Source organism: Pleurodeles waltl, chromosome 6, assembly GCF_031143425.1.
Source record: "Pleurodeles waltl isolate 20211129_DDA chromosome 6, aPleWal1.hap1.20221129, whole genome shotgun sequence".
NCBI classification, from domain to species: domain Eukaryota; kingdom Metazoa; phylum Chordata; class Amphibia; order Caudata; family Salamandridae; genus Pleurodeles; species Pleurodeles waltl.
The window spans coordinates 1,577,606,268-1,577,632,501 of record NC_090445.1 but is presented as its reverse complement, the minus strand read 5'-3'; the positions used below and the strand labels follow the sequence as shown (position 1 = coordinate 1,577,632,501).

At 43.4% G+C, this 26,234-nt stretch overlaps 1 protein-coding gene across 4 annotated transcripts in view; it reads right to left on the bottom strand.

Moving 5' to 3' along the window:
• LOC138301162 (discoidin domain-containing receptor 2-like) overlaps positions 1-26,234 on the bottom strand; it is a 367,128-nt gene that overhangs the window by 168,183 nt on the left and 172,711 nt on the right. For 2 of the 4 annotated variants that reach the window (XM_069241348.1, XM_069241349.1), the window contains exons 1-2: positions 17,757-17,893; positions 13,405-13,463 (exon numbers count right to left, since the gene is read on the bottom strand). In XM_069241348.1, coding sequence (XP_069097449.1) covers positions 13,405-13,463; positions 17,757-17,759 — 62 coding nt within the window. In that variant the 5' untranslated portion in view covers positions 17,760-17,893. Of the gene's footprint in view, positions 1-13,404; positions 13,464-17,756; positions 17,894-26,234 lie in introns of those variants that run through there. The other 2 variants (XM_069241351.1, XM_069241350.1) reach the window with 1 other exon arrangement.

Genomic DNA, 26,234 nt, shown 5'->3' with positions numbered 1-26,234 from the left:
TCTGCCATGCAGACACTGAAATACGCGACGGGTGCCACTGCACCCGTCGCACCCCTGCAACTCCGCCGGCTCCATTCGGAGCCGGCATCCTCGTTGCAGGGGCATTTCCGCTGGGCCGGCGGGCGCTCTTTTGGAGAGCGCCCGCCGGCCCAGCGGAAATGTAAGAATGGCCGCCGCGGTCTTTTGACCGCGGTGCGGTCATTTGTCGGCGGGACTATGGCGGGCGGCCTCTGCCGCCCGCCATAGTCAGAATCAGGGCCTAAGGCCCTAATTTAGATTTTCACGGAGGGGGTTACTCCATCACAAACCTGTCGGGAATCTCATTGGCTGTATTACATTTCCATTATAGCCTATAGAAATTGTAATAGGGTGGATGGAATATCTGTCACCTTTGTGAAAGAGTAACCACGCCGCCAAACTCTGAATCAGGCCCCAATTTAATTACAAAGCAATGATCTTTCCGTTTGATATTCTATCTAATCGCATTGTTAATATCCCCATGTACCATAGTCGATTCTGAAACTGAAAAAATGGTGCTCCTCCATGTCAATAGGTGATGCTGTTGAGCCCCGCACCAACTTTTTTCCACTAAGAAGTGACAAACAGAGCCAAATATAAGGACCACCATGCAAGCCAATGTCAGTTTCTTTTAAAAGCTTATCCGCATCCTCACTGCAGACTGGAAGAGCCAGGGTAAAGATTCCTAAATGGGGATCTTTTTAGCTGTACAAAGCGACCATTCCAGAATCCCCTGTGGGGATCTGTCACAGACATATGTTTTCAAAAGAACGAACAAAGTTTAAACCCTGTATGCCCAGAGGATGATGTTCCCTTGAACACTGGATGAATTTAAGGGGGAAAAAAATGGTGAGAAAAAAATCTCTTCAAGGTATGAAGAAAAGGAGTGGAGCTTTGAATCTGTGTCTGAAGAAATGGATGGAATTGAATGGATGTCAGCATTCATGGGTATTTTTCAGCAGGAACGAAGTTGTGTGGAGCCGAGGCAGGATCACTGCTTTGTGAGTTTCTGGATCCAGTCTGGTGCCTGGGGTAATCACAAGGTGAGACGTTTGTAATTAGAAGTATCCATAAGAAACCTATGTACAAACTACTGTCCGAACAACCAAGAGATCTTAAATGTTGACTGACCAAGAGTGGTGGGAGAACATTCCTTGGCTCTAATGTCACAAACTCCAGGAGGCCTCCACAACCTAAAAAAAGGATATGCTGCATTCACATCTAACAAAGGATTTTATTACACACACCACTAAATAGGAAGCTATGTTCCTTGGCCCAAAATACATAAGGGAATAGAAGACAATTTTCCCCAGGGGCTCTTAAAACAGTACTGAAAATGTATATTTGGGTGTGGTATTTAATGACTCACTCATTTGGTCTGATCAAGTAAAAATCGGATTTGGCCAATAACAGTTTTTTTTTAACAAATCTGTTTCTAGGGCTTATAATGAAAAGCTACAGTTTGCTATATCCTACAGCACAGGACTGTAAGGCGATTCTCCCATTACCAATTTACAAATTACAGAGAAAACATTCTTATGATGACTCGTAGGTGTCCCTCAATGTGAAAAGGTGTAAGTTATTAACCAGAACTTGCCCATCTGATTTTTTAGAGGAGAACATGAAATGGGCACCGATGCTACTATCTCAGTCAACATGAACTAACAGTAAAGCGAGCTAAAAACAGGGAATAATCAAGGATGTTATTTTCCTTATCTGATAGAAGCAGATCCAATGGCTAGGCTACTAGCGATCAACTTTGAAGAACTAAGCGACCATGAGGCATTCATTGGCCTTATTCCTTACTGATTACCCCTGTCATGCTCCTGGATTAACAGTAACTTTTTACAATCAGAATATTGGCACTGTTCATGTGAAGGAATATTGCTGAAAACACCTATGCATTACATCTTTTCTGCAAATTCTACCATACATTAAAAACCAAATACATGAAACTGATCATGTTGAGAGGAGTGTCTACTTAACATAAATGCTTTTTCTCTTCTTGCCAGTGCTGGAGATTGAACTTGTGTCTGCCCCTTTTGCCAACTGTTGGCACAACCTTATGAGTAAAAACTAAGATCAAATGAAATAAATAACTAGGACCTATTATGAGATTTTCCCTAAAACGTGTTAAATCAACCAGATTTTGGTGCTGCCATTTTCTGGGACTTTTTACCCCCTTAAATTCCGACAGGTTAACCTATTAAAATATAATGGAGGATGCTGTTTTTAATCACACTCAGTATACACCCGCTGCAACAAAGACTGCAAAACTGGTTTTTATACATGCAGCAACATGACCACAACCAGTTTGCTATTCTCATCTGTGCTCCTTTCGTGGCGAAGCAAGACAGTGTCAACAAACTTCTGTACTCTCGATTCCTATTAACTCAGTTTTGATTTTTCACTTAGGTGTACTCAATCGTGACAGGGTTAATTTGGAGTAAGATACACAATTAGTTGATACGCTTCTGTGATAGCACAGACAAGCTAGGGAAGAACGGAATCGTATCCTACACCATGGAATTCCCTGTGTGTATACACTTTACCTCAAGCATACACATTCCTCACTTTTTGTTTTTTCAGAGGCTCTATATCACTGGTCTGGGTCCGGGGTTTGTTGTACACCAGTGGTTCCCAACCTGTGGTCCGGGGACCCCTGGGGGTCCGCGAAGCCTCCTTAGGAGGTCTGCAACTGCTTAGAAAATTAAATAATACAAATAGTTTAGGTTCCCTGCTTTCAGTAATGACTTAGTGAGGGGTCTCAGGATTCCAATGGTGATTCAGTGGGGGTCCCCGGGTTCCAGTAATGATAACGTGGGGGTCCACAGAAGTCAAAAGGTTGGGAACCACTGCTGTACACCATGGCAAGCTGTATTTCGCAGATGAGCCCTAATATTGTTGAAACCCACTAAGGACCGTGGTCTAACAATTGGGGATGGAAATGTCATATTTTGCAGGGTCTTGACTGATTTGCATGTGGTTGGTCCCAGTCCTTTCTGAAACAGACAAGAAAGGAAGCATTGACAGACCCAATAGCTTCAGCATTGGTCTCCACAAGTAACTACTACACAGAACATCACACAATAGCCAGTAGCAATAAAACACTGCAAATAGTAGAACAGGACATGTTATGTTAATACACAGAAGTGGTACATTGAGAGTATCAGTGCTGGAAGTGTCCCTTACAGACAGTACAGACACTGGGGGAGCGGCAGAACTACAACCTTCACATAGAGACACACAGCAAGTGCAGACGCGCAGAACTACACAGGCGGCAGCAGGTGCGATGGTCCCTCACTTAAAATTGAGAAAGGACAACAAAGATCATCCAGGCTACAGGATACAATGTACATCAATATGTTTTTTACATAGATCAGATCTGGCACTGACAGCAACAATATGTCGTCCTTGCAATGAATGGGTACGACAGAGACAGAAGTTATGCAAGCTTTCCTTGAAGACAAACCAAGTGCAGTAGTGAGGGCTTCATGAGGCACAGGGCGGAAAGCACCTAGTAAGCTGCACCGCCTCCTCACAGAAATACCCGTAAAGGTGCAGGCACTCATTGCATGTGACAGCTACCCCATAACAAATATCAATGCAACCTTCTTTTACTTAGGTTGACCAACAGACCATGGCAACATCCATTCATGCTCTTCTCTCACACAGACCAGAAAGGGGCAATTTTAGTAGGAGGTGGTACAGGAATGAGGCACATTTTAGAGTTGGGGAAAGGAGGAGAGATCACAGGCAGGACTATGCCCAGTGTATATGTTTTTCATATTTTCCTGCAGTAAAACAATTGCAGCACTGCAAAACTGAATATGTTCCTCCTCTCACCTTACTCGTGTTCAGATTTCTAATTTGCCCCTGCCTTTTCACACATGGAGAATCTACAAATTAGGGCACTCAGCCTTTGAATATGGCTCCTGCCACCCTCTGTAGGGAATAGGCCATCACGCAGCCTTATTGTGACGGGCAGACGGGGTTCTGCCATAATAAGAAGCCTTCCCCAAGCCTTGCAAGAGATCCCAACAGTACCTCCTACCATTGGTCATATCCTCTCCTATCGCATAGCATATATCAATTGACCACCCGGAGACTGTCCACAGCACCCCTCCTGGCCTCTGTGAACCCTCATAGTCACACAAGTCTCACTGAAACAAATGGCAAAGTGGGGAATGGCACACAAGTCTCACTGAAACAAGTGGCAAAGTGGGGAATGGCACACAAGTCTCACTGAAACAAGTGGCAAAACTAGAGGCAGGGGGAGTAGGAGAGTTACCCTCCCTGATGCCAATAATCTGCCACCCTCCTCTGAAAGCATCTATTTATATAATTGGGATCAATGAGCCTTGCTCACAGCATTAAGCACAACACCCAATGCACAGTAATAAAATAAAACAGTTACTTACATGTAATAATGGTTTTGGAGCATAAAGGCATTTTAGATTTACACGCTGTGCAAAAAAATGCCATCCAGTGTTTGGGTCCTGCAGGGCTGCATTGCGAGATATCTTTCTACTCCTGGAGAGCATAAATCTAAGCGGGGCTTGAATACGATGTTGATTGTGGTCTAATAATGCCCGCTAAATGTGAATAATCTGCAGTTAGATAGAGTCCTGTCCACCATCTTAGATTCTTTTCTTTTTCCACCACTGAGTGTGGAACTGTGCCAAGAGAACTCCATGAAATGGCACCACCCTTTTGCAGGGCACGTGACGCAACAGTAGAGGAAGCCAGTGCTTATCCTCACTTCTATCCCGAAGGCACCTCTTAACATCACTTTAGTATATTGTGTCATTCCATGGCTGCACCTCTAAGTGCAGGAATGTAAAATCAGTTGCATAAGATTGTGCCAAGAGCAATTGCGAGTGGTTACATGAAGCGTTGGCTTAACCCTATCAATTCATTATTTTTTTTCCAGCTCTTTGGAAGTGCGCCACGGTTGGTAAGAGACAATAAAATTATGAATTTCCACAGCATGTAGCAACTCCCCTTATGAGGAAATGGCACTTGATCTGCTAAGACAAGTCAAGGCAGTGCTCAAAGAACAAGCCTAGATCTCAAGCTGTCTCATTGTTTACATGCAGTATGTTGTATTTGCAGTACTCCAAAGCTGCATACATGTGGCAGTGTCCTCTCTCGCCAAGATAGATAGATAGATAGATAGATAGATAGATAGATAGATAGATAGATAGATAGATAGATAGATAGATAGATAGATACTGTGTTTGCTATATGTTATGCGTGATATTTGAATCAAAAGTGGCGTTGCAGATTTGCATTTTAAGATTTTGTTAATATTATTTTTAATGATTGTAAATAGATATTTTCTATAATGCGCATTTGTTTGATATTTACTATTTATGTTATAACTAATATACTTTTATGATTATTAATTCTAATTAAATACCGATGAGGATGAAGATGATATGTACACAATAAAGTTAAAAGTGCGTGGATAGAAAAATAAGTAAAAGGAGGGATTGTCCATATGCCTTTGTGCCTAAGACAGTCCTTTCTGAGTTTTGCTTTCACATGCACTTGTGAAATCTTTGGTTAGTGAAAAAAAACGTAAAAAGGGCTTGGAACCAGCCCCTTACCTACCTGAACTTACCATTGGCTTCCTCCAAAGTCGCTTTGATTTATCTGCTTCGGATTGGCCAGCACATCGTCTTCATGTCACTTCCTGTAGTCTTCTTCGCCAATCTTGCAGTTCGAGTTGCCTGTGGACCTAGTACTCCTTCTGGTCATTTCCTGTTGAACACTGGCCAGTGTCCTTCCCATGGGCTGCAACACTGAAGGTACTTCTTTTTTCTTCTTGCATGCCGTCTTCATTCTTCTCTGACATCTTCTTTCTTCGCTGCCATCTTCTGTCTTCTTTCTTTGTTGCAGTCTTCTTTTTTCTTCCAGCATGCCATCTTCTTATTTCGCTGATATCTTCTTTCTTCAATGCCTTCTTCTGTCTTTTTTCTTCTTTGCTGTCTGTCTTCTTTTTTCTTTCTGCATACCGTCTTCTGTCTTCTTTACCGCAAGCCATATGTCTCCTCACGTCTGCACTCCTCTCACGTCTTTTGTCTTCTCACGCCTTCTGTCTTCTGCCGTCTTCTCTCTTCTTCCATTTTCTCTCTTCTTCTGTCTTCTCACGCCTTCTGCCTTCTCACACCTTCTGTCTTCTTCTGACTTTGGTCTTCTGCCGTGTTCTGTCTTCAACCGTGGCTGTCCTCTGTCGTGTCTTCTGTCGTGTTCTGTCTTCTGTCTTCTTTTTTAGAGTATCACCTTTGTCTTTTTACCTATGTAACTGGCTTACAAATATTAGAAACATGTTATAATAATGTTTTTATAACGTTTCTCTAATATTTGTAAGACAGTTACAAAGAAAAAAAGACAAATGCGGAAACTATTGGCTTTGCCAATGCTTGTTTGTGATGTTAAGATAAATAAACTCAGGACTACATCCTTTTAAGCATGGAAACCCAAGAAATGGCAAATGGATGTAAGTGAAATGGCAGTGGTGTAACAATAGTCCTCGCAATGCATGTAGTGGAGGGAGGCTGGAGCTCCATGGGGGCCCCCTCACGCACTGTGGCGAGCTAGAGCCTCTGGCCTAAGAGCTCCAGGCTGAGTTTGGAATGTGGGAGGGCTCCCTCCAAGTTTTTTGCAGGGGGACCTGCAAGTTTTGTTTCGCCACTGTGAAATGGAGCGTCATTTGACAGCTATCCAGGAGGGTTGAGAAGAGAGAAGCACTGAACCCAGGGGGTCAGGAAAGAAATGAAGTGAATGAAAACTTGTGTCAGAAACATTAGGATGTTCATTAAAAGCTGTCAGAGCAAAATACCAGGGGCACTGCAGTAGAGAACAAGTTACTTATCTTCTGTAATGAGGTGCCTTGTGGATACTCTATTGAATGGCAGATTATTCACATTTAGAGTATCTCCAGGTGCCAAAACTGGATCCAGAAGATTTTCAGCACAGCCCTTGCACGCCACTGGGTGACACTGTATGGCTCCGTGTTGACTCTGCTCTGCCCAGAAAGTGATAGCAGGATGTGCAGTCAATCACCACCCAAATGCATCGGTGTTAGTTTCATTCTGGATACTGTCCGCACCCTCAGGCATACAGCCTAAAAGACATTTGTTTGTGCCAGTATGCAGGTCATTTGGGACCTCTTAGGATGAAAAGAGTCCATTGCACAGAACAGGGGAGGGCAGTGATTAATGTGTGGTTACAGGGGAGGGCAGTGATTAATGTGTGGTTATATAGAGTATCCACCATAAATATCGTTACTGAAGGTAATTAACTTGTTCTTCGGATGGATACTTGTAACTGCACTTTCCTATCATTTAGAATAGCTACCAAAGTAGTACGTCCCTCTCGTGGGGAGTCTGTGAAGTGACTTGCACCAAAAAAGTCCATTAGGACTGAATGGACAAAATGCCCTTCTCATCAGACCTGGATGTGCAGAGATGGCAAGGTAGCAGCCGGACAAATATTAAAAACAGGCAGCTCAATTGGTAGTGTGGTGATAGTTGCTTTAGCCCTAGTGGAGTGAGCCCTCAATCCTTCACAGGCTGCTTCTTGGCAAAGATGCAGATCTTGATGCAGAGGACTATCCACCTATATTAGGGCCTCTTATGCACTGCCTTGCCTCTCTTTGCCCCACAAAACCCTACAAAAAGCTGATTGTTTACCCAATGATCTTTTGTACATCAGTGTAGAAGCTAAGCTCTCTTTAAGGGTCCAAATGATGGACTACCTTCTCCTATTTTGAAGGGTGAGGTGGGATGAAGAACGTAGGATAAATCATCCTGCTGATGGAGGCCTCAACTGCCAGACTGTCGGGGGAAGGATGCTGTGTCAGGAGGGCAGGGACACCGGGACCAGGTCTGTATTGGCATGCCACTTGTCTGTTCACAGGTGGGCAGGGACAGGGTTTAGCCCAAGTGTCCATGAGGGTGTAAGTCAGAGTTTCGTTGAGTGCCAGTAAGGGTTCAGAGGTGCACTGTCGGGTTGTAACACTTCACGTTGCTTTTGACCTCAACGAACAGCAACTGAAAACACAATTCAGCTGCCCTTCTAATGAGCATGGAAAATGAAGAAAACTCTTTTGTGGAAGGGTCAGGGAGAGAAACCAGGCCTGTGTCAGGGAAAGTGTCCAGCTCAGTGGGCTCTTGTAGGTCCAGAAAACAATTAGCATCATTATAATGCAGGGAGAATTCATCCCCAGTATAGCCATTTTCACCAAAAGCTGGCCAGGTCTGGGTACTGTCCGATTGGAATAGACTGAAGCACTGGGGTTAGACTCCTACGGAAAGAGACTGTCTTATCAAAGTCAGAGTGTATGGGACCCGGGTGCATTGGCAATGTGTCAGAAAGTGGCTTTGACTGAGACAGACTCGGTTAAGAGTTGGACAGGACAGTGGGATTATTATCCTCCACTGGCAGCATTGGTACAGACACGGCAAGAACCGTCATGGATTGCTGTGCTGGGTGTGCAGTTGGTTCAGAAGTTGGAGCTGAACCCGAAGCAGGTTCAAGAAGCACAGATGTCGCCAACAACGGACTCACTGGCTGCCACCAGACTGGAGGCTCCAACGACCCATGGGTCTGAAGACACGCCATCTGGAGCCAGATAGGTGCTGATGATGCAGAGGATGACCTCCTTAAACACCTAAAATCATTGTGACATCACAGAAGGACAAAGGAATTTAGAATACATCGGAATTAGCCACTGAATCAGCTACTAGCTAAGCGGCCAGGAGGAAGACCACAGGTCAGCTTGACGTTTCCCCGTATTCTCAGATGGAGAGTAGCAAGACTGGGACAAGGCCCACTTAAACTTCTTGTGTTTCCTTTTAGATTTTGACTTACTCAAAGACCTGGATCACAACGATGACCTACTGTGGGATCAGCCATGAGAGCAGGAACAGGTCCGTTTCCATGACTTTGAGCAGAAGTGGCCCTAATGTGACCTCCTGCACTGCTTGGTGACATACAGCTTGGCTTTACATTCCTGAGCCACATTCAGGTGCATCAGGGCACACTCATCGCATGACTTGGAGTCGTAATACACCAGACACCAAGTGTGGGGATTTGTTACAGACATTTGATTGCAGCAGTCCCTACAATCTGCTTGGGTAACACCTATATATGTGTCCAGCTGTCACTTCTGGGATGGAGCAGAGGGGCTATGCTGAAAATATTCCAGATCCACTCTAGTGCCTGGAGATATTCGAAAGGAGAGGAATCTGTGGTTAGAAGTATGCAGCAGAATAAGTTTGTCTTGAACAGAAATATTACTGCAGTAAAAGAATCAAAATTCACTGTGCCATGTGGTTTCTAGATGGCAATAAGATCAGACACACCATGTTCCCTTCAAGGCTTTCCCTCTTCAAATCTTCAGTTTCATGTGTATTAGTCCAATTGGCTTTAATAATATGGACCTGGGATGCAACTACCTGAAAGCAACAGGTTAAGAGAATGCCGAGGACTGTAACGTGAATTCCCATATAACATGGAGTCCTCTTGTAGCCTTATGAAGTAAGGCATCAGCTTCACCTCTTAATTAAATCTCAGAGTCAGGTAATCAAGGACCTCTAAAAAGGCTCACCATCAAGGCCAGTCATGCAGCACAATTTTGTAAATGGCCTACAAATCATCACAAGAAGCACTGCATGATGATCTCTATAGTGTGGCGTGATATTGACTGGCGGTAGGTATCCGTTCGGAAATGTTTGTAAATTTCTGTTACCTTCAGCCTGAATTTCTACATATCGTAACAGGCACGTTAATCATAATTTTGAAACCATCACCTCCATGACTCCTTCCTTCCCTCGATCATCATTATTTTTCCTCCACAATGTTTAATTCAAAATTTGGACATTGATAGGTCGACCCTTTACCAGTTTTTCTTGAAGGATAAGTGGATTTAACTTGTTAAGTTTTATTTCCTGGCTGAAATCCCCAGCTACAGTGTATTTTGTTTTGTCCTACTTATTTTTTGAGAATGACAACATGGAGGTTATAATTTAAATGTGCTCTATGCAATGCATTTTAAAGTTGGATTCAAGGTTTATCCTACCAACTAAAGTTCTGAATACAAACCGGTACCTAGTTTTAGATTTATGCATGTTGCTAATGGTCATGCAAGCTACTTGCATCAGTTTACAGCATACTAAAATCCAGCAAATACTTCTGGTGGATCCTTTCAATTAAACCTTTTGCTGCCAATTTTGTATTTATGTATTGCATCGTTATATCATGGGTTCATATGTTTTTCTTCCTAAAATGTCATAACATGCCTAGTCCAGCTTTCTAAACTCTATATTTTGTTGACTTCTCTGTCATCAATGTTGTTTATTTTAAGAATTAAACACTGGAAAGTTTGCTTTCTAAATGGATGCAGTACTCTGTGCGGACCATCTGGCCATCTCTCACGAATGCCGGCCCATAAGAAAGCTTCCACTCACGAAAAAGTATTTGGCCCTCATTAAGACATAGGCATTAAATGCCGCCTACCGTCACGGCGACATCCGCCAAAGGACCGTCGTCGTGGCTACCAGCCAACCGCCATATTATGACCGCAGCTGGAATTCCACCAGAAGGCTGGCGGAATTCCGGCTACGTTCATAGCGGCGGACGGCGGTAAGGTGGCGCAGCTGTCAGCAGCAGCACCGCACCAGTAGACCGCCTCAGACCGTATCTTGATCCATGATATGGCCGGCAGTGTTCTGCTGGCGTACGCTGCTGCTGGCAGCAGCGCCCCATCCCGTGTCCTGTCAGAGGACCCCCTGCAGGCAGTTAAGTCGGGTGCTCCGACAGGGGATGGGGGTGGGGTGTTGTGGGGGTGTTGCGTGTGTGTGTGTGTGTATGTTTCTGTGTGCGTGCATGCGGGTGTGGGTGTGTGGAATGCGTGGGTGCATGAATGGATGTGAGTGTGCGTGTATGTTGTGTTGTGTGTATGCTTGTATATATGTCAGTGTGTGTGGATGTGTGTGTGCATGGATGTATGCCGGAGTGGGTGAATGTGGGTATGTGTGTATGTATGCGTGTGTATGTCTGTGCGTGTAGGTGTATATGTCGGTGGGTGTTGGGAGGAGGAGGGTGGGGAAGGACTCTGGGGAGGGGGGAGGGCGAGACCCCTATCAGTGCCAGGGAAGGAATTGCCAAACTGCTAATGTCATAATATGGTGGTATGTACCGCCAGCCTGTTGGAGGTACAACCACCACTACAACACCGACCGCTGGGGTCATAATGACCCCCTTTTTGTGCCCAACACACATTAGTCAGATGGACAATATTTGTATACACTATAGGTGAGTAGCAGCTTGTATTACACAATGAATGCAATGTAGTCAATGCATGTTGTTTATGTCTTTGCATGGTGTGCAATAAATGCTATCATGATGTTAAAAACAGTATCTGAAACCAAGAAATACATCCAAGCCACACAAATAAACACTACATAGACCTTAGCACACACACTGATATGGTTTCATATTAAGCTGGTATAATCGAACTTATAACAGCAGCACAAACCATCAACAATGCATTTATAATTATAAATCGCTGTTCCCCATCACAACACGTTACACAGACTGCCAAACACCTGCATGAGTACAATACAGCACCAAAGATGTGTAAATGGCAAAGTGCTACCAATTCAGCAACTTATCATATTCACCATACAAATGTACATCTCAGAATGATTCAGAAGAAGTTCGCTTAAACAAACCACAACCACATTTCCAAAACATTGCGTCAGAGCTACACCATTTTCTAGCAATGTCAGTCTGGAAAAGTCTAATCCAGCCGAGGAATGGAAATCCGTTACTTCAGTGGCAAGAGGTGCATGGCAAAATTATTAGGTACACACATCTGTTCACTATTTACTTTTTATGGAATCAGAGCATCCTATTTGTGTACTACCTGATATGAACCATTTTTAAGAACACACCAAACAAATCAATCTTTAGTAACCAACAAAACCAATAAATGAGAACCGGATTCCAAAAGTGATATGGTGCCATAAAGAGGGTAGATGTACTCTCTACAAATGACAGCATAGCAAAATCACACAGGACAGCATAATATAGCCTAGCACACAAAACGACCTCGATTGCCATACAATAAATGTGATGCATCTTCTTCAATGGCACATAAATAATGTTGTGTGTGTTTTTACAGTGAATGCAATGCAGGCTCTCACACTCAACACATTAAATGCATGCTTGATCTTAAATTGCACTTGACATATGTCATTGTCAGTCTGTGGCACAAGGCGAAAGCTCTACATGTTGTGGCAATGACATAACACATGGGAGAAATATCCAATGAAAGTGGTGCATGACTTCACATGGCACAGATCAAACAAACGTTGCTCATCTTTGAATGGGCCACCATAAATTCAGAGCTCGTCCTAGCTTGGTATATGATGACTTCAGGCCTATGCCTTCATTCTTAAAAAAAAAAAAGACATTTGGATAGCTCAAAAATTCTTACTGTCCTGATGCGGCGGCCGCTCCGCTCTTTAGAAGATGGCATGCTGCAAACATGCTTGTTCAAAGATCAAACCCTAACATGAACACTTTGCAGAAAGTCATGAGAATAGGTCTCTTTTCCAAAGACTGTGCTTCACTCATCCAACACTGATGATTTTTTTAGTATGGGTTTCCCCCTTTCTGGTCCTGGTGCGAGTCATAGGGATATGAAATTTAATCAGCAATAATACCATACCATAGGTTATATCAAGTCAAATCGTACTGCAAACCTGACAATAACCATGTCATTGGGCAGTTTTCACAATCATTATTCTTATTCTTATCCTTGGGCAGTTCCTTCTCACTAGACAGACCCACAAATACAGGGACATACAAGAAGACGGGCGTCCCTTGAGCCCTAACATTATCCTGTTCAGTGTTAGCCTTACTAGGGAGACCTATTTATGCTTACCCTTGGGAAGGCAGACCCACAATGGCCATCAAACAGAGTCCACCAACTGACCTCCTCAAGCGAGATGCATGAGGACTTTCCAGCATGCCTCTCTGGTCTCTGTGACGTGGCTGCAGCCAACCTTACAGTATCCATCAACAGGCAGCCAGTCAGTGGTGCCAGCGATCACCAGTTCTGCCTCGAAAAAAGCCTAAGCTGTGCCTGGTTCAGAGATGTTGTGATCCACAATGACACTGCTCTTTCCAGCTTCCTTCAACATCCCCTCTTTAGGTTTCTCAGCCCTAAGTACCAAAATCAGGTGCCTAAGAGCAAAAGATCTGTTTGGAATAAACCCAAATAACGTCATCCAAAATAGCACAGAAAAACAAACCTCCTTCAAATAATTATGATTTTACATTTGTATCTTTTTCAGATTGTCCACCTACCTCAAAAAGTCGCCGACCCAATCCGTTGCTGAGAATAAGCAGACGGCAAAGCTCCTGGCCTGCATGGAGGAATGAAAAAGAACAATTTCAGTGTGCGCCCACCCAATAAGAGGCAGTGAGCCATTACCGAGCAATCACATCTGTGCATTAGGAAAGCAGAAAAGCCAATGATGCCCTGTGGGACGGCGCTGGCACGTTAAGACACTTAAGAGCCTTACGGGGCCCCAGAGAGGGTGGCGGCAACATCTAGGACAAGGGAGGTTTTCATTGGGGGTGGAAAAGCCTGGCACGGTTCCAGATACCATACAGTTAGACCTGTAATTAAGGAAGGGAAAGCACTGTGGCTGTGCATTAGCAACATGAATAAAAGAAATATCCAACATGAATAGCGTAAGATGGGAACCACCCCTGAAGGCAACGGCTGTGCCCACTGTTCACAAGGCTGAAAGCATGCCTAAAAGTCCTGTGTTTTAGGAAGATGCTTCTTTTTGAGTGATCCTGGGTCCAATGCAAGTGGTTACCTGTCAATATGAAACTCATGTGCCAGTCATATGAGCCACAAGTCAGGTATGTAAATAAAATCTAAATGGTTGCGAAGCCCTGCAATAACAAGAGCAAAATGCATCAGTGTTATCCACAACAGTAAACAGTCCAGAAACACAAACCTCAAAAGCCTAACGGAAAATGACCCACAGCAACGCCACCCCATAAACTCAACTCCCAAGAAAAGTTCTTAGAAGCAGAGACTTCACCTAGTTCCTGAAGATCTGCAAGAAGATAGTCAGCCTTAACACCTGAGCGCTCTAAACTTCTAAGCCACAAGAATGCAAAGCTTGACTATACATTTTAGATTCTTGTTAGTGGGGACAATAGCAGCGATGTTACAATCTATACAAGATACAAAGGTCTCTGGATACTCTATGCTTGCCACTCAGATTAGAAAGATGCCCAGAGCTGGAGTATGCACCTAAAACCAAACACTTAACTCGACTGACTACTGGAAAGGGGACCCGCTGGGGCACGGCAGTGTCTGGGAGTTATGATCAAACATCCTTAAACCCCTGATCACCACACCCAAAAAAGATAAGCTAGATTTCAAAGGACAAGGGTTAGTTTGGGAGGTAAAATTAGAAGCTTGATTTAAAATCCCAAAGCTCGTTTGCAAATCTAGTTTCAGGGAAAATTGCCTAGCCTTTATAAAGGGTTAACATTTCATTTAGGGGTAATACTGAATGCCTTGTCTGGACAAACATGGAACATGGTGAATGTCTGAAATTTGGTGTTTGTTAGATTCAACTTTAGTTAAAAGCCAACATGTAGTCCTCATTGAACACAACCCTAGCTATATTTATGAAAGCTATTTACATAACAGACTATCATGGGTGCTGTCTGGGTCGGTTCAAAAACAGGAGTCCCTGCACTAATATGCCTCACAAATAGGGCTTCTGCAGATGTTGCTTTAGTGGCACTTTAATAAGGAGTTCGTTCGAGCTTGTGGAAAAACATGTATGTTGTCAGTACTAGGTAAGCATTCTAGTTGGCTCTTTTGAGGGAAAGAGGAGGAGAGACATTGTCGCGCCGCGGCGCACGGCACGAGCCGAACACGCGCCCCCAGCCTCTCCTGCAGTACTCGAGGCCCCAAATTGGGCATAGGGCGTTGTTTCCTTCTGGCGCGGCACACCTCCAGTGACGGGTAGCATTTCCCCCCATTCACCTGCTATTGTGTCTTTCTTTGCTGTCGCCCTCGTTTTTTCTCCCCTTTATGTTTTTCCTTTTTCCCATTATTCCCCTCTCTTCCCAGCATACCTTGGTTCCCTACTCACCTTGGTGCCTTGTCCATTGCTTTCTATGTATTGTTCCCTATCCAATATGGTGTCCTTGCACTTCCTGCTGGTCGCTTCCTGTTCTATGGGTATTTTAGGGCTGTGATTCTTTTCCTCCTTGCGCTGCAACACTTCCTGTTGGATGGTGTCTTTGCTCCTTCTCCCTTGCGTCAGATACTGGTTACGCTTTTTGTTCCAGTGTTTTCCTGTTCATTTTTGGTCTTGTATTCTAAGTACTGATCTTTTGCTCCTATTCCAGGATTTTCCTTTTTGAGTTTTTTTTCCCCTTTTTAGTGTTTTATTCCCTCTGGAACTACTTCTAAAGGACACAGACTGCCCTTGGCATTCCTATTGCCTGCAGCACTGTGGCTACCAGAAAGAGTCGCCCTATCTGGGCCAAGGCAGAACATTCAAGAACAAGAACCTCGTCACTCATTCAGCGGACTCCAGGCTCAAGCAACATGCAAGTCGTGACAGACATAGGGAGTGGATGACAGAGACAGAGAGAGGAGAAACAGTGGGTGAAACAGCAGGAAGAAGAAGAGAGGGATTTGAGAAGACTGGTGTAGGTGTATGTGTGTTCATGTGTGCATGTGTTTTGTGTGTTCATGTGTTTTGTGTGCTTGCAGAGATTTGGAAAAAGTAGTTGAGGGGAGCAGGAGCGGTCTTGAAACAGATGTGTAATCTTTGGTTAAAGTAATGCAGTTGGGCCACTTTTCAAACATGAAGGAAACAATATTTTGACTGGACTGGCAGCTGGGTAAGGTACGACAGGGGAAAAACAGCTATGCATGGGGAGCGATTCTTTTACCTTTTCAGAGAATAACACATTTAAGAGGGTACTTTTAATAACGTTTTTCACAACTGAAAACTAAGTCCTGACTGAAACGAAATTTAAAATATGTAATCCTCTAGGGCAAAGTTTTTATCACTATCTTAAATGAAAACATATTCTATTACCCTAACCATGGAGTGAATGGTTTCTCTATCTGGACAGACATGGACTTGGAGTGTTGTGGTTAACATTACAGCAAGATTTATGATTTATCCAGACGAACTCCCTGGCACAAATGAGACAGAGAAGCACTGTTTGATCAGTGAGGATTTATTATAATATCTAGGAAGGTATGTGCAAAGTCCACAGTAGAGATGTAAGGATGATACCAACAGTGATCCCGGAAGGCCACTTGAGGCCAGGGGCAGTTTTCATCAAGCCTGAGCCGGCCACTTTGCAAGCCGGGTACTCAGATTCTAAAAGTGCACTTTTTAGGTGAATTAATAACATCAACATTCACTCTATCTAGAAAACAATCATAAAAAGTCTTCCTTTCCCCTTTTGGAGGCGTAAACCTCGAAAATCATGTTTTCCAAAAGGATCATAGTGGACCAATCCTGAGACATTTTCTAGAATTCATTCAATTAATGTCTGGTCACAGAATAACCCTTGTCATCACCTGCAAGACCTCTAAACATCTCTTTGGCTGCCCTATTCAAACTTCAGTACAAGTTGATCAGAAACAAGATCACCAAAGTTTGAAAGCGCTTTCAGGCTCCATTGGAGAAATGGCACCTGTGTTTTGCTGCTTTACACTGTGGATTTGTGGAAGTCAATTTTATATAAAAGCTGTCTGGATCCTGTGCCTTCCATTAATTTGCTTAACCCACTGTACATTTCAAGAGGCAGCACGATCAGAACACAAAAAACTTGCCTCTAATAAAGCTAAAACCAGCACATTTTTAGGGTCGAGCCTGCGTTAGCATGCGCTTGCGCATGCGTATCGCTTGCAAGATGCTTTAGTAGTTAGAAAAGGGCTTGGAGCCCCGTCCATATCACGTCAGTGTCTTTCATTGGTTCATGGGCTTGCCTTTTAAAATCTGCTTGCTTTCATTAGTGGAAGGCATGCATACGTCATGCCTTTTCTGGTGGTTAGCCCTCCTCAAGCACAGCGACCAAGTACTGAAAGCATACGAGGCTCACTGTATTCCGTCCGGGTTGTGGACTACTTTTTATCTTTTTTCGCAGCACGATCTCACTTGGCAGAAGTCGAGCGCTTTGCATGACATCAACCCTGTTACATAGTTAATTGCACTTTTGCCGGTTACGTAGATAATTGCACTTCTGCCGATAGGTTTCACTACGAATGAACTGTAGCAGCGTGATCTTGCTATTTTTTCCATTTAATGAGGCAAGAAAAGTCCAGTTGGGAGTTTACAACTGCTAATAGCTCTAACTTGGAGAAATGCGAGACCCGTTGCATTGCAAATGCTTGTTCAAATATGTATTTGCTCTTTTACTTTTTTCCGGAGTTCATCCAAAGACCACTTTACCATAGCATTCTCTCTAAATGAACCTCGTTATGTCACTTTCCTAGGTACTTAATATTTTTTTGCAATATATATTTTTTAGTTTAATGCATCTCTTTGGAACTCTTTTTAACAATGTATTTTAAAAAAACAGCCTATTTCTACCGACGTCTTCTTTATTATGCTTCACTACTGAAAATTGTCTTAAATTAAGCCACACATTACCATTACAGCTCAGATGTTTTGTGACTTCATGGAAACCTCTCTCTGCTTCTGTCGCTAACGATCATCTGGATGTCCCCTTGCATGCTCTATTAAGTGTACGAATCGTGTGAATCCCTTCCGGACCTGGAATCCTTGGGTAGGATCAAAAAACACCTGCAACCAACATACAGCTAATCAGGGTGTGCAGATGTGCACCCGATGCCAAGTATAAAACATGATGGATATTTATCAAATAGACCACCTAAGGACAACCCTCCTTGAGCTATAAACCACCAACATTTACAGAAGATATCTAATTGATCTGTAGTTAGGAAATTAACTGTGGATCAAGGCAACGCTTCGTTAGGTAAGGAAGGGTCTTCAGATTACTTACCTTGTTGTAGGGTACCTGCCCCATCCTTGCCACATGCAATGAAAAAAAGTGAAACTAAGGAGCTAAGGAAGGCACAGCCCTTGGGAATGCAAGCACAAATCATGGAGGATTTTGCTTAATATTAGAGTTTATAGATTATATAGAGTGAAGTGCGATTATTTGAGTGACAAGTCATTTGGGGTTTTTTCCTACCTTCCGGGGGTCTTTTGGGAGGTTAATATAAGAGGGTCAGAGGTTTGGTGACTTTTTTGTAGGCATAGCAATAAATAATGGTGTAATGATCACAGACCGTTTGTGGAGATCTGACCACTAATTGTTTCCATTTATTTTTATTTTTTTGCAAAAGATCTATATCCATATGACTACATCATTTTTCAAGCTATTTGAACCTAGTGGGAGCTCTACCACTGTAGAAGGGACGCTGGTAATGCTTTACACAGGCTGCATGTGTGTCTTTATGAACACATTCACTACTACGCTCATGGCTGGTGGTAGCTTAAGATATTGCTTTCAAAACAAGTTCCCTTGTCATTTATAGAAGCATATAATCGATTCTTGGCAGCCTCGCCCCTTCCTGTGGCATAGCGGTTGACCTTTCAGTGCCATCAGTGGGTCACATTTGGTTCTTACAGTCTGCTGCGCTGAGTTTGATGGCTGAGTGAGTGAGAGGGACTGTGAGTTGAGTAGCTATGGGTGTATTTGTGTGTAGACTTTGACTATGAGGAATAGTCACTATCCTTGTTCCTTGTTAGGGACATCCATTTCTGAGGCTCTGCCACTCTATTCACTTGTATGAACGCTGCTCCTTCTCAAGGAACTATGTAGATAGGTCCCTTGACTCCCACTGATGGCATCCTGTGCCTGCCCAGAGTTTCTTACTGGCCTCACAGGAATCCAATCCAAAAGATTTGATGGGCCTCAATTTCTCATGTGTTTCAATGTTTAGTGTTGATAAAAGAATTCAATTACTGTCCTATGAAGGAGCAGAATTGGAACTAGTGTAAACCTCACAGTGGTGGTGCAGCTTCATGCGAAATACCTCACGAAGCGAAGATGGTCAGATCCCTTAACCATGAGTCACCAAGAAGCTCCAGACATCTCCAGGCCTTACAGTGTCATCAACACTGATAGCACTGGGAAGACAGTGCAGCAGAAGACCCTTGATCACTGGCTCGAGCCATCAGTGGTGTCACCAGGGTCGCCGACTTTTGAGTGGAGGATCAGGGCACTGAGGAGTTAGCATGGACTAGGTAAACTCTCTGACCCCTAATTTGAGAGACCACGCAGAGGTTGGCTTTCCTCTCAGACGTCCGGGAAAGGGGATCTGGAACAGCACTCTTGTAAAGCATGCTAAATCCCCCATTTATGTGCCAGCAAAACACTGTGGAAATGCCGTTCCTTGCAAATGTATTACCACAGTGCTTTGTTGGTTAAGATGGAGGATATCCCACACTGGCATGGTTAGCACTGGTAGCCATGGGCTGGTTATAGGGAGCTTGTGGCTACTGGTATCTATTAGCAGAAATCACATGGAGACATTACCGGTAACAATTAAATGTGGCAAAAAAGGAAAAAAGGTCACCACTATTGAACATTCTTACCAATCACATGCATTTCTGAAGTGTTTTAATGATGGCTTTGCGGAAGCACATCAACAGTTACAGCTGACTGGATTCCCTGAAACTTACAAGGGCATTGCCCGGTCAGACAGCCCACACCGAAACAGAGACCAAATATTCAGCACACACAGTGGGAGGTGGTCCGAATTCAAACTTGGTAAACCACGAAAGAAAACAGAGAACTGTGAGCTGAGATTGAAAGTTGCACGACTGCTTTTGTTGGATCCTGCTCACATGCACACCAAGAGGTTTCAATGCTGGACTGTCTTTAGAAGCATACTATTTTTTATCTGCTGCTCGGTCAATAGGGTATTTCCAAACTTCAAACATTTTCAGTAACATAACTATATCCTTTTTCTTTTACTGTACATTCTTGACTTGTCCTCCACCAGGGCAACCTTTACTAATCTGTGCTTTTTAGTAATCTTCCTCTCACTTATGCCCTGCTTAAATGAGCTAGATTCCTAACATTCAGAATTAAAAATATATAACATGTTGAGTAAAATTTAATTTTTTAATCTAAACCACATTACATCTGGAGTGCCCTTTGACAGTTCTTAAGTATTGGCAACCTAACAGAACTAACATCAGCCACCCTTACTTCCAAGGCACGCCTTGTTCTCAGCAGGAGCCGCCCACGGAGAACAGCCGGAATCCCAACTCCTTGATAACCCGCCCTATTCCTTCAAAGGATAAAAAAAACTTGCAGTGAACATCTGGCCACACCCACCTTTTGGTGTTGCTGTTGGAGGACACACTGTGTTATTATCACCCAATGTGAGTCGGTGTGTACTAGGTTTCCTACAGAGTCCATGGCAAATGAAACTCTATCTTGGCACTTAAATGATCCTAGACTGCCTATATGAGACAGGGAAAAACCCCGGTAGATGGCGGTCGAAGGGAAACTTTTAGGGGAAGAATTGACCATCTATCCAGCCTGGCAAACAGCTCTGAGGGAAGATAATTTTCTTGTAGACACAAATATAACATCCCGCAAAATCCTCCTAAAGACGGCCAACAAACTACTTCATACTTTGTACAATGGGGGCTGAAATGAACACATTGTTAAGGACTTCTTTTCGCTGGCAATCTGCTGATACTTCAAATGAGGGTCTTTTCGATCCAAACTTACGATCTGTGGGTTACAAAAGAGCATAGCCACTGGAGTTACGTGACATTGCTGCCGCAGCGTTTTCTGCATAACAACTGATTTGTAGCATTTGCTACATAATCAAACATCTGCTGCATAATTTGCATATTTTATCAAAAATATTTTTCCTATCATAAACGGATCAAAAGTTATTTAAAATGCCATAAGGTATGTCGTATAGTGGCAGGCCCTTTACAAAATTTACAGTGCCGGATTAAACCCTGTGGAGGCCCACTAGGCAGTCGAAATTTCGGGGTCCCCCTCGCAAATTATCTCCTAATACTTTTTTAATTTTACCAACCAACAATTTTAAAAAACAATTTTATCACGCAAAACTAAACATTACACTACTTGTTTGCACCTAATTTTTTGAACAAGCTGACAGCTGACAGAAGATAAGCTTTTAAGAGACAACTGTTGTGTGAATCTGATGTCTATGGTTTATGTACTATAAATTGTTAATGGGTACATTACATTAATACAGTATTTTCTCTATAGAGCCTTTAATGTAATGTTTTCGTTTCTTTGAGTTGATTTATTTTTTTCTATCATTTGGAAACAATTTGAGAAAGCGTGATTGTAATTTTCTTTCAAGATCAAATCAATATTTTTTAGGGTTGAGTCTGCATTGCATGCGCTCGTGCATGCGTATCGCAGCGGGACGCTTTAGTTATTAGAACAGGGCTCGGAGCCCTGTCGACGTCACGTCAGTGTGTTTCATTGGTTCGTGGGCTTGCCTAGTAAAATCTGCTTGCTTTCATTAGTCGAAGGCATGCACACGTCATGCCTTTTCCAGTGGTTAGCCCTCCTCGAGCGCAGCGACAAAGTACAGAAAACATGCGAGGCTCGCTGTTTTCTGTCGGATCGGGGAATACTTTTTCTCTATTTTCCTAACGCGATTTAGCTTGGCAGAAGTCGAGCGCTTTACACAGTTAATTTCACTTTTTCGGGTTACGTACATAAAAGCACTTTTGCCGATAGATGAAAAGTCGGGTTAGGAGTTTACAACGCGATCAGCTCTAACATGAGCAAACGCGAGACCCGTAGCATTGCAAATGCTTGTTTGATCTGTTGTCGCAGGGCCCCTAAAATGAGTGGAGCCCATAGGACGGGGCCTACTTTGCTATTTGGTAATCCAGCACTGGCTGCTTACCTTTCAATGGACTATGGCAGTATTTGAACGTTAAACTGTTAATAATGAGGTGAAACCTTTGCCCAGACAGTCTTAATATGCAAAAATGAGAATTAATGCATAATGTGCTGCATTACGCCACATAATTTACCTTTTCTTCTCACATAATATAGTCAACCTTACTGCATAATTTGTCCCTCCCCTGACACATAATTCCAGGCGCCCTGCACAAGGGTATCACTAGCTCGTGCACTACCCACTGAGCTATTTTACTAGATGACCTTGATTTCATTTGATTTGCGCAATATTTATAAAGCCCAGCAAATACCCCGCAGGCTTGAAGGCGCTATAGTCTTTGTAGTCCGACACAGACCTTCGCACCTTCCCAACACAGATGGCTAAATGTGAAGAACGACTACGTGTCTGCTCCTGGTAAGCTTCTTCGACGATTTTTTAATTTTCTCTGAATTTCCTCCTGGTCGGCCGCTAGACCACAAAACATCAACAAAGTGCACGGGCAGCCCGAGGGATGAACTCACCTTAAAGACCCGGGCTGTGATTTTCCTGGCAACAGACGTATTTGTCTTTTAGAGCCCCAGGGACTGGGAATATATAGTTGCTCACTGAGCTCCTCTCCAGCTGGCTCGGCAGGGAGATGACAAATCACCCTTCCCGGGGGGTGCGGGCACATTACACTCCGTTGGCCTCTGCGTGCGCCTCGTGATGTCATTTAAAAGTTATGGGCAGGACAGTTAGCGCATGTTTGCTTACTTCATTCCACTTCATCAGGGCTGCCATGTTTTCTCTCCTGGTTTATCATTCAACAACCCAATGCATTCTGGGAGCATTGGAATGAATCTGGGACATCTTCAGCAAAGTGACATTTTACTTTCCAGTTCCCTGGCAACTTATCCGCCTGTAGGTGATGACCTTTGATGTGCAACAGAAGAACTGCTTGCTCAAGAGCCTGCCCTCATAATAGTGGGAGTTTGGTTCACTTCAAATTAACTATTTGGGTAAAAACATCAGCCAACAAAAGGCTGTAAAACTAAACTCGGTGATGAACGTTTGCATACTAGGGTTATGTGATCACCTGGCGACCGTTGTCACAGTTAACCAAACAGAACTCAGTATTGTAGTGTTGATTCGGCGCTTCTTACCCAGATAAGGGGCACCGAAGCACATTTTGGATGGATCGCACACTACGCCGTGTGGAGTGTGTGGCTGGCAGAGTATGTGTAGTGATCCTACACGAGAAGCGCTTTGGAATGGTGCGCCAGTGACAAGGGAAGTGCTCGACTTGGTGCGCAGCGCCTAGAAGTGTGATGGAGGACTGAAACATAGCTGGAGCACAGCACCAGCCTAGCCACGGGGGTGCTTTATGAATGCAGAGGGGGTAATCAAATGTCAAGTAACCCTAGCACTCTTCGTATTTGAGAGCTCCACACATTTTGATAAAAAATGGTGTTCCATAAATTACTGACGAGTTTTTAGCACACACCACAAACTGATTTGCCTCTTACCAGTCAAAATCACTGCACTTCATCTGCCTCTAAGGATGAAGAGCTCAGTCACACCTGCTGGGTTCTAAGATTGTGGCATGCAGGTTACACAAGGATACTTACTGTAGGTGCTGGACGCACTAAATGTACTACGGAACTACTGACACTGCCCGGTTCAGCTTTACGGCACTATCACAAGTTGTACACCTAGAATGAAGAATAACACTGCATCGCTTTTTGCACGCTGACTCCTGCATGGGTTGCCATCACTCTTTGGCTTTTCCATGCATAGGATTCTGCCTGCTTTTCACAAGTGACTTGTGCCTACAGAATAAAACCTGGAGGTGTGTGTTGTGCTGCTGGACTTGTGTACTCGGATTTGACAATACACAAATTGACTTTATTGTTGGCTGGGATTTACCCTTAAGCTTGGAATGGAGGCCTGAGTGTTAGATACTAATTATGAAAGTTGTTACATGCCAGATTTGAACTACTTAATCGCAAATTCTGCTGTTCACTGCAGTCCTTATGCCATCGCACCAAAATGAAGGTATTGCATCTCTAAAAGTTAGAAGATTCTTCTATCGCTCAATTACAGCGAGAGGAAGAATTGGAATAGCAGAAGACACTTTGGATCCATGCTTGCTTCCAACCCTGGAATTCATCCCACCCACCTCAGCTCTTCTGCTGCCACACCTACAAACACATTTTTTCCTAAGGTTAGAACAGCCAACCGCTTCCCCACGCCTTCAAAACCAGGCCCTTAAACTATCAAGTCTGCGGATCTCTCCTCCCATGTCCTCACCCTCTCCTCCCATGTCCTCACCCTCTCCTCCCATGTCCTCACCTCTCTCTAAATGACTTGGAGCCGATTTAGATGTCGGTGAAGGAAATGCACTGTCGGATAGCCCGTCCGCCATATTACGATACCTATAGGATATAATGGGATTGTTATGCGGCAGACGGGATATCCGTCACATTTGTCATGGAGTAACCCACATCGCTAAACTCTAAATCAGGCCCTTAGTCTTATTAAAATAAAGCACAAGTGTAACTTCTAAGTTTTGAATTCATTGTTTTTTTTGTGTTGCTTTGTCGGAAGATCCAGATTTAATGCATTGCAATGGTCCCTTCCGGCAGATAGAAAATAATGTATTATTACAATGTTATAGGAAAAGGAAACTGATGGGGACCCACCCATGAGCTAATGTGTAGTAAGCAGTTACGTAGTGTGGCAGAAGATAGTTTAATGTCACCTACAATCCTAAACAGGGTTTATGTGATCATCAGCCACATAAAAAGAGCAACTAAATGACCGAATAAGAATGCTGGAGGAACCAGGAAAAGGTTAAATAGCAAAAGGAAACTATGGAACGAAATGGAATGCCATGATTCACTGGATGGCCCCTTTAAATGGCTTTGCTTGTAAATCAATGCTACCTCTCACTTTGGCTGATGCTTGACCAAATCATCCCTTACGATTTATTCTGTGGGCATTCCCTAAAGCGCAATCCTGGTCCTTTCACTTTTCTTATTTTACACCATTCCCCTCAGGGCTCCTTCACTGTCCCTTATTACCTCTCTGTGGATGAAACCGCTGAGGCCCTAGGAACCAGATTCCATTGCCTCCATCTAAAACACACATTTGCAATGCACTAGGTCTTGCATTTGCTTGAGTTAGAGCTATTGGTGTTGTAAATTCATAAACTGGTCAACCCTGCCGCATAATTTGGTCCTCTGCCACATAACTCCAGTGGCCCTGCATATAACTAAAACACTTCCATTTAACTTCTTCCTTTATCTGCAGCAAAAAATGAAAATAGTCATTATTTACTATATTTTTTACATTATTATTTTGGGGTCCCCCCAACCTAGTGTGGGGACTCCGAGATTGCCTAAACAGAAAGAGCGCATTGCGCAGTGAATTATGGGCAAAAATGTTTTGCAAAAGGAATTCCCTGCAACGCATTATGGGGGGAGTTTCCGAGTGGAGCCAATACTGTAGTATCTTGACTGTAATGCTCAGAACAGCCCCTAGAAGGCACCACTATAAAAATAACATTTGTAAAAAACATGGTCATGCATTCATATAGTCAACCCCTAGGGAGCATAACCACATGAAAACAGAATGGCAGAACGTAATGCAGTGTAACCATATATTTAGCCCTGAGTGAGTGTAATGTATTACACATTTTCAGGCCTCATAGGCCTACTAGCAGGCCTACTACGAGGCCTATTAGAATAATATTACAAACAAGACCCTTAAAACACAAACTACTCCCAACTGTAAAACAAAATGTCTAGCTATGAGAGAACTTAAAAAGACATTGACTGGTACGAGGGGTTATTATTTTGAGGTCCTCCTGGCCTAGTTTGGTGACCCAGAGATGCCCTAGACAGAAAGAGTGTGTTGTGCTGAGCTGAACATTTTGCTGGTGGTCCCATTTTCCTAGGACCACCACACAGTGAGTTATGGGTGAAAATGTTTTGGAAAAGGAATGCCCCACAAATAATTATGGGGCAAGTTTTCGAGTGCAGCGAATATTGTAGTATCTTCATTGTAATGCTCAGAAAAGCCTCTAGAGGACACCATAATAAAAATAGAATTTGTAAGAAACATGGTCATGTAACTATACAGTCAGCCCATAGAGAGCATAACGACATGAAAACAGAATGGCAGAAAGTAATGTAGTGTAACCACA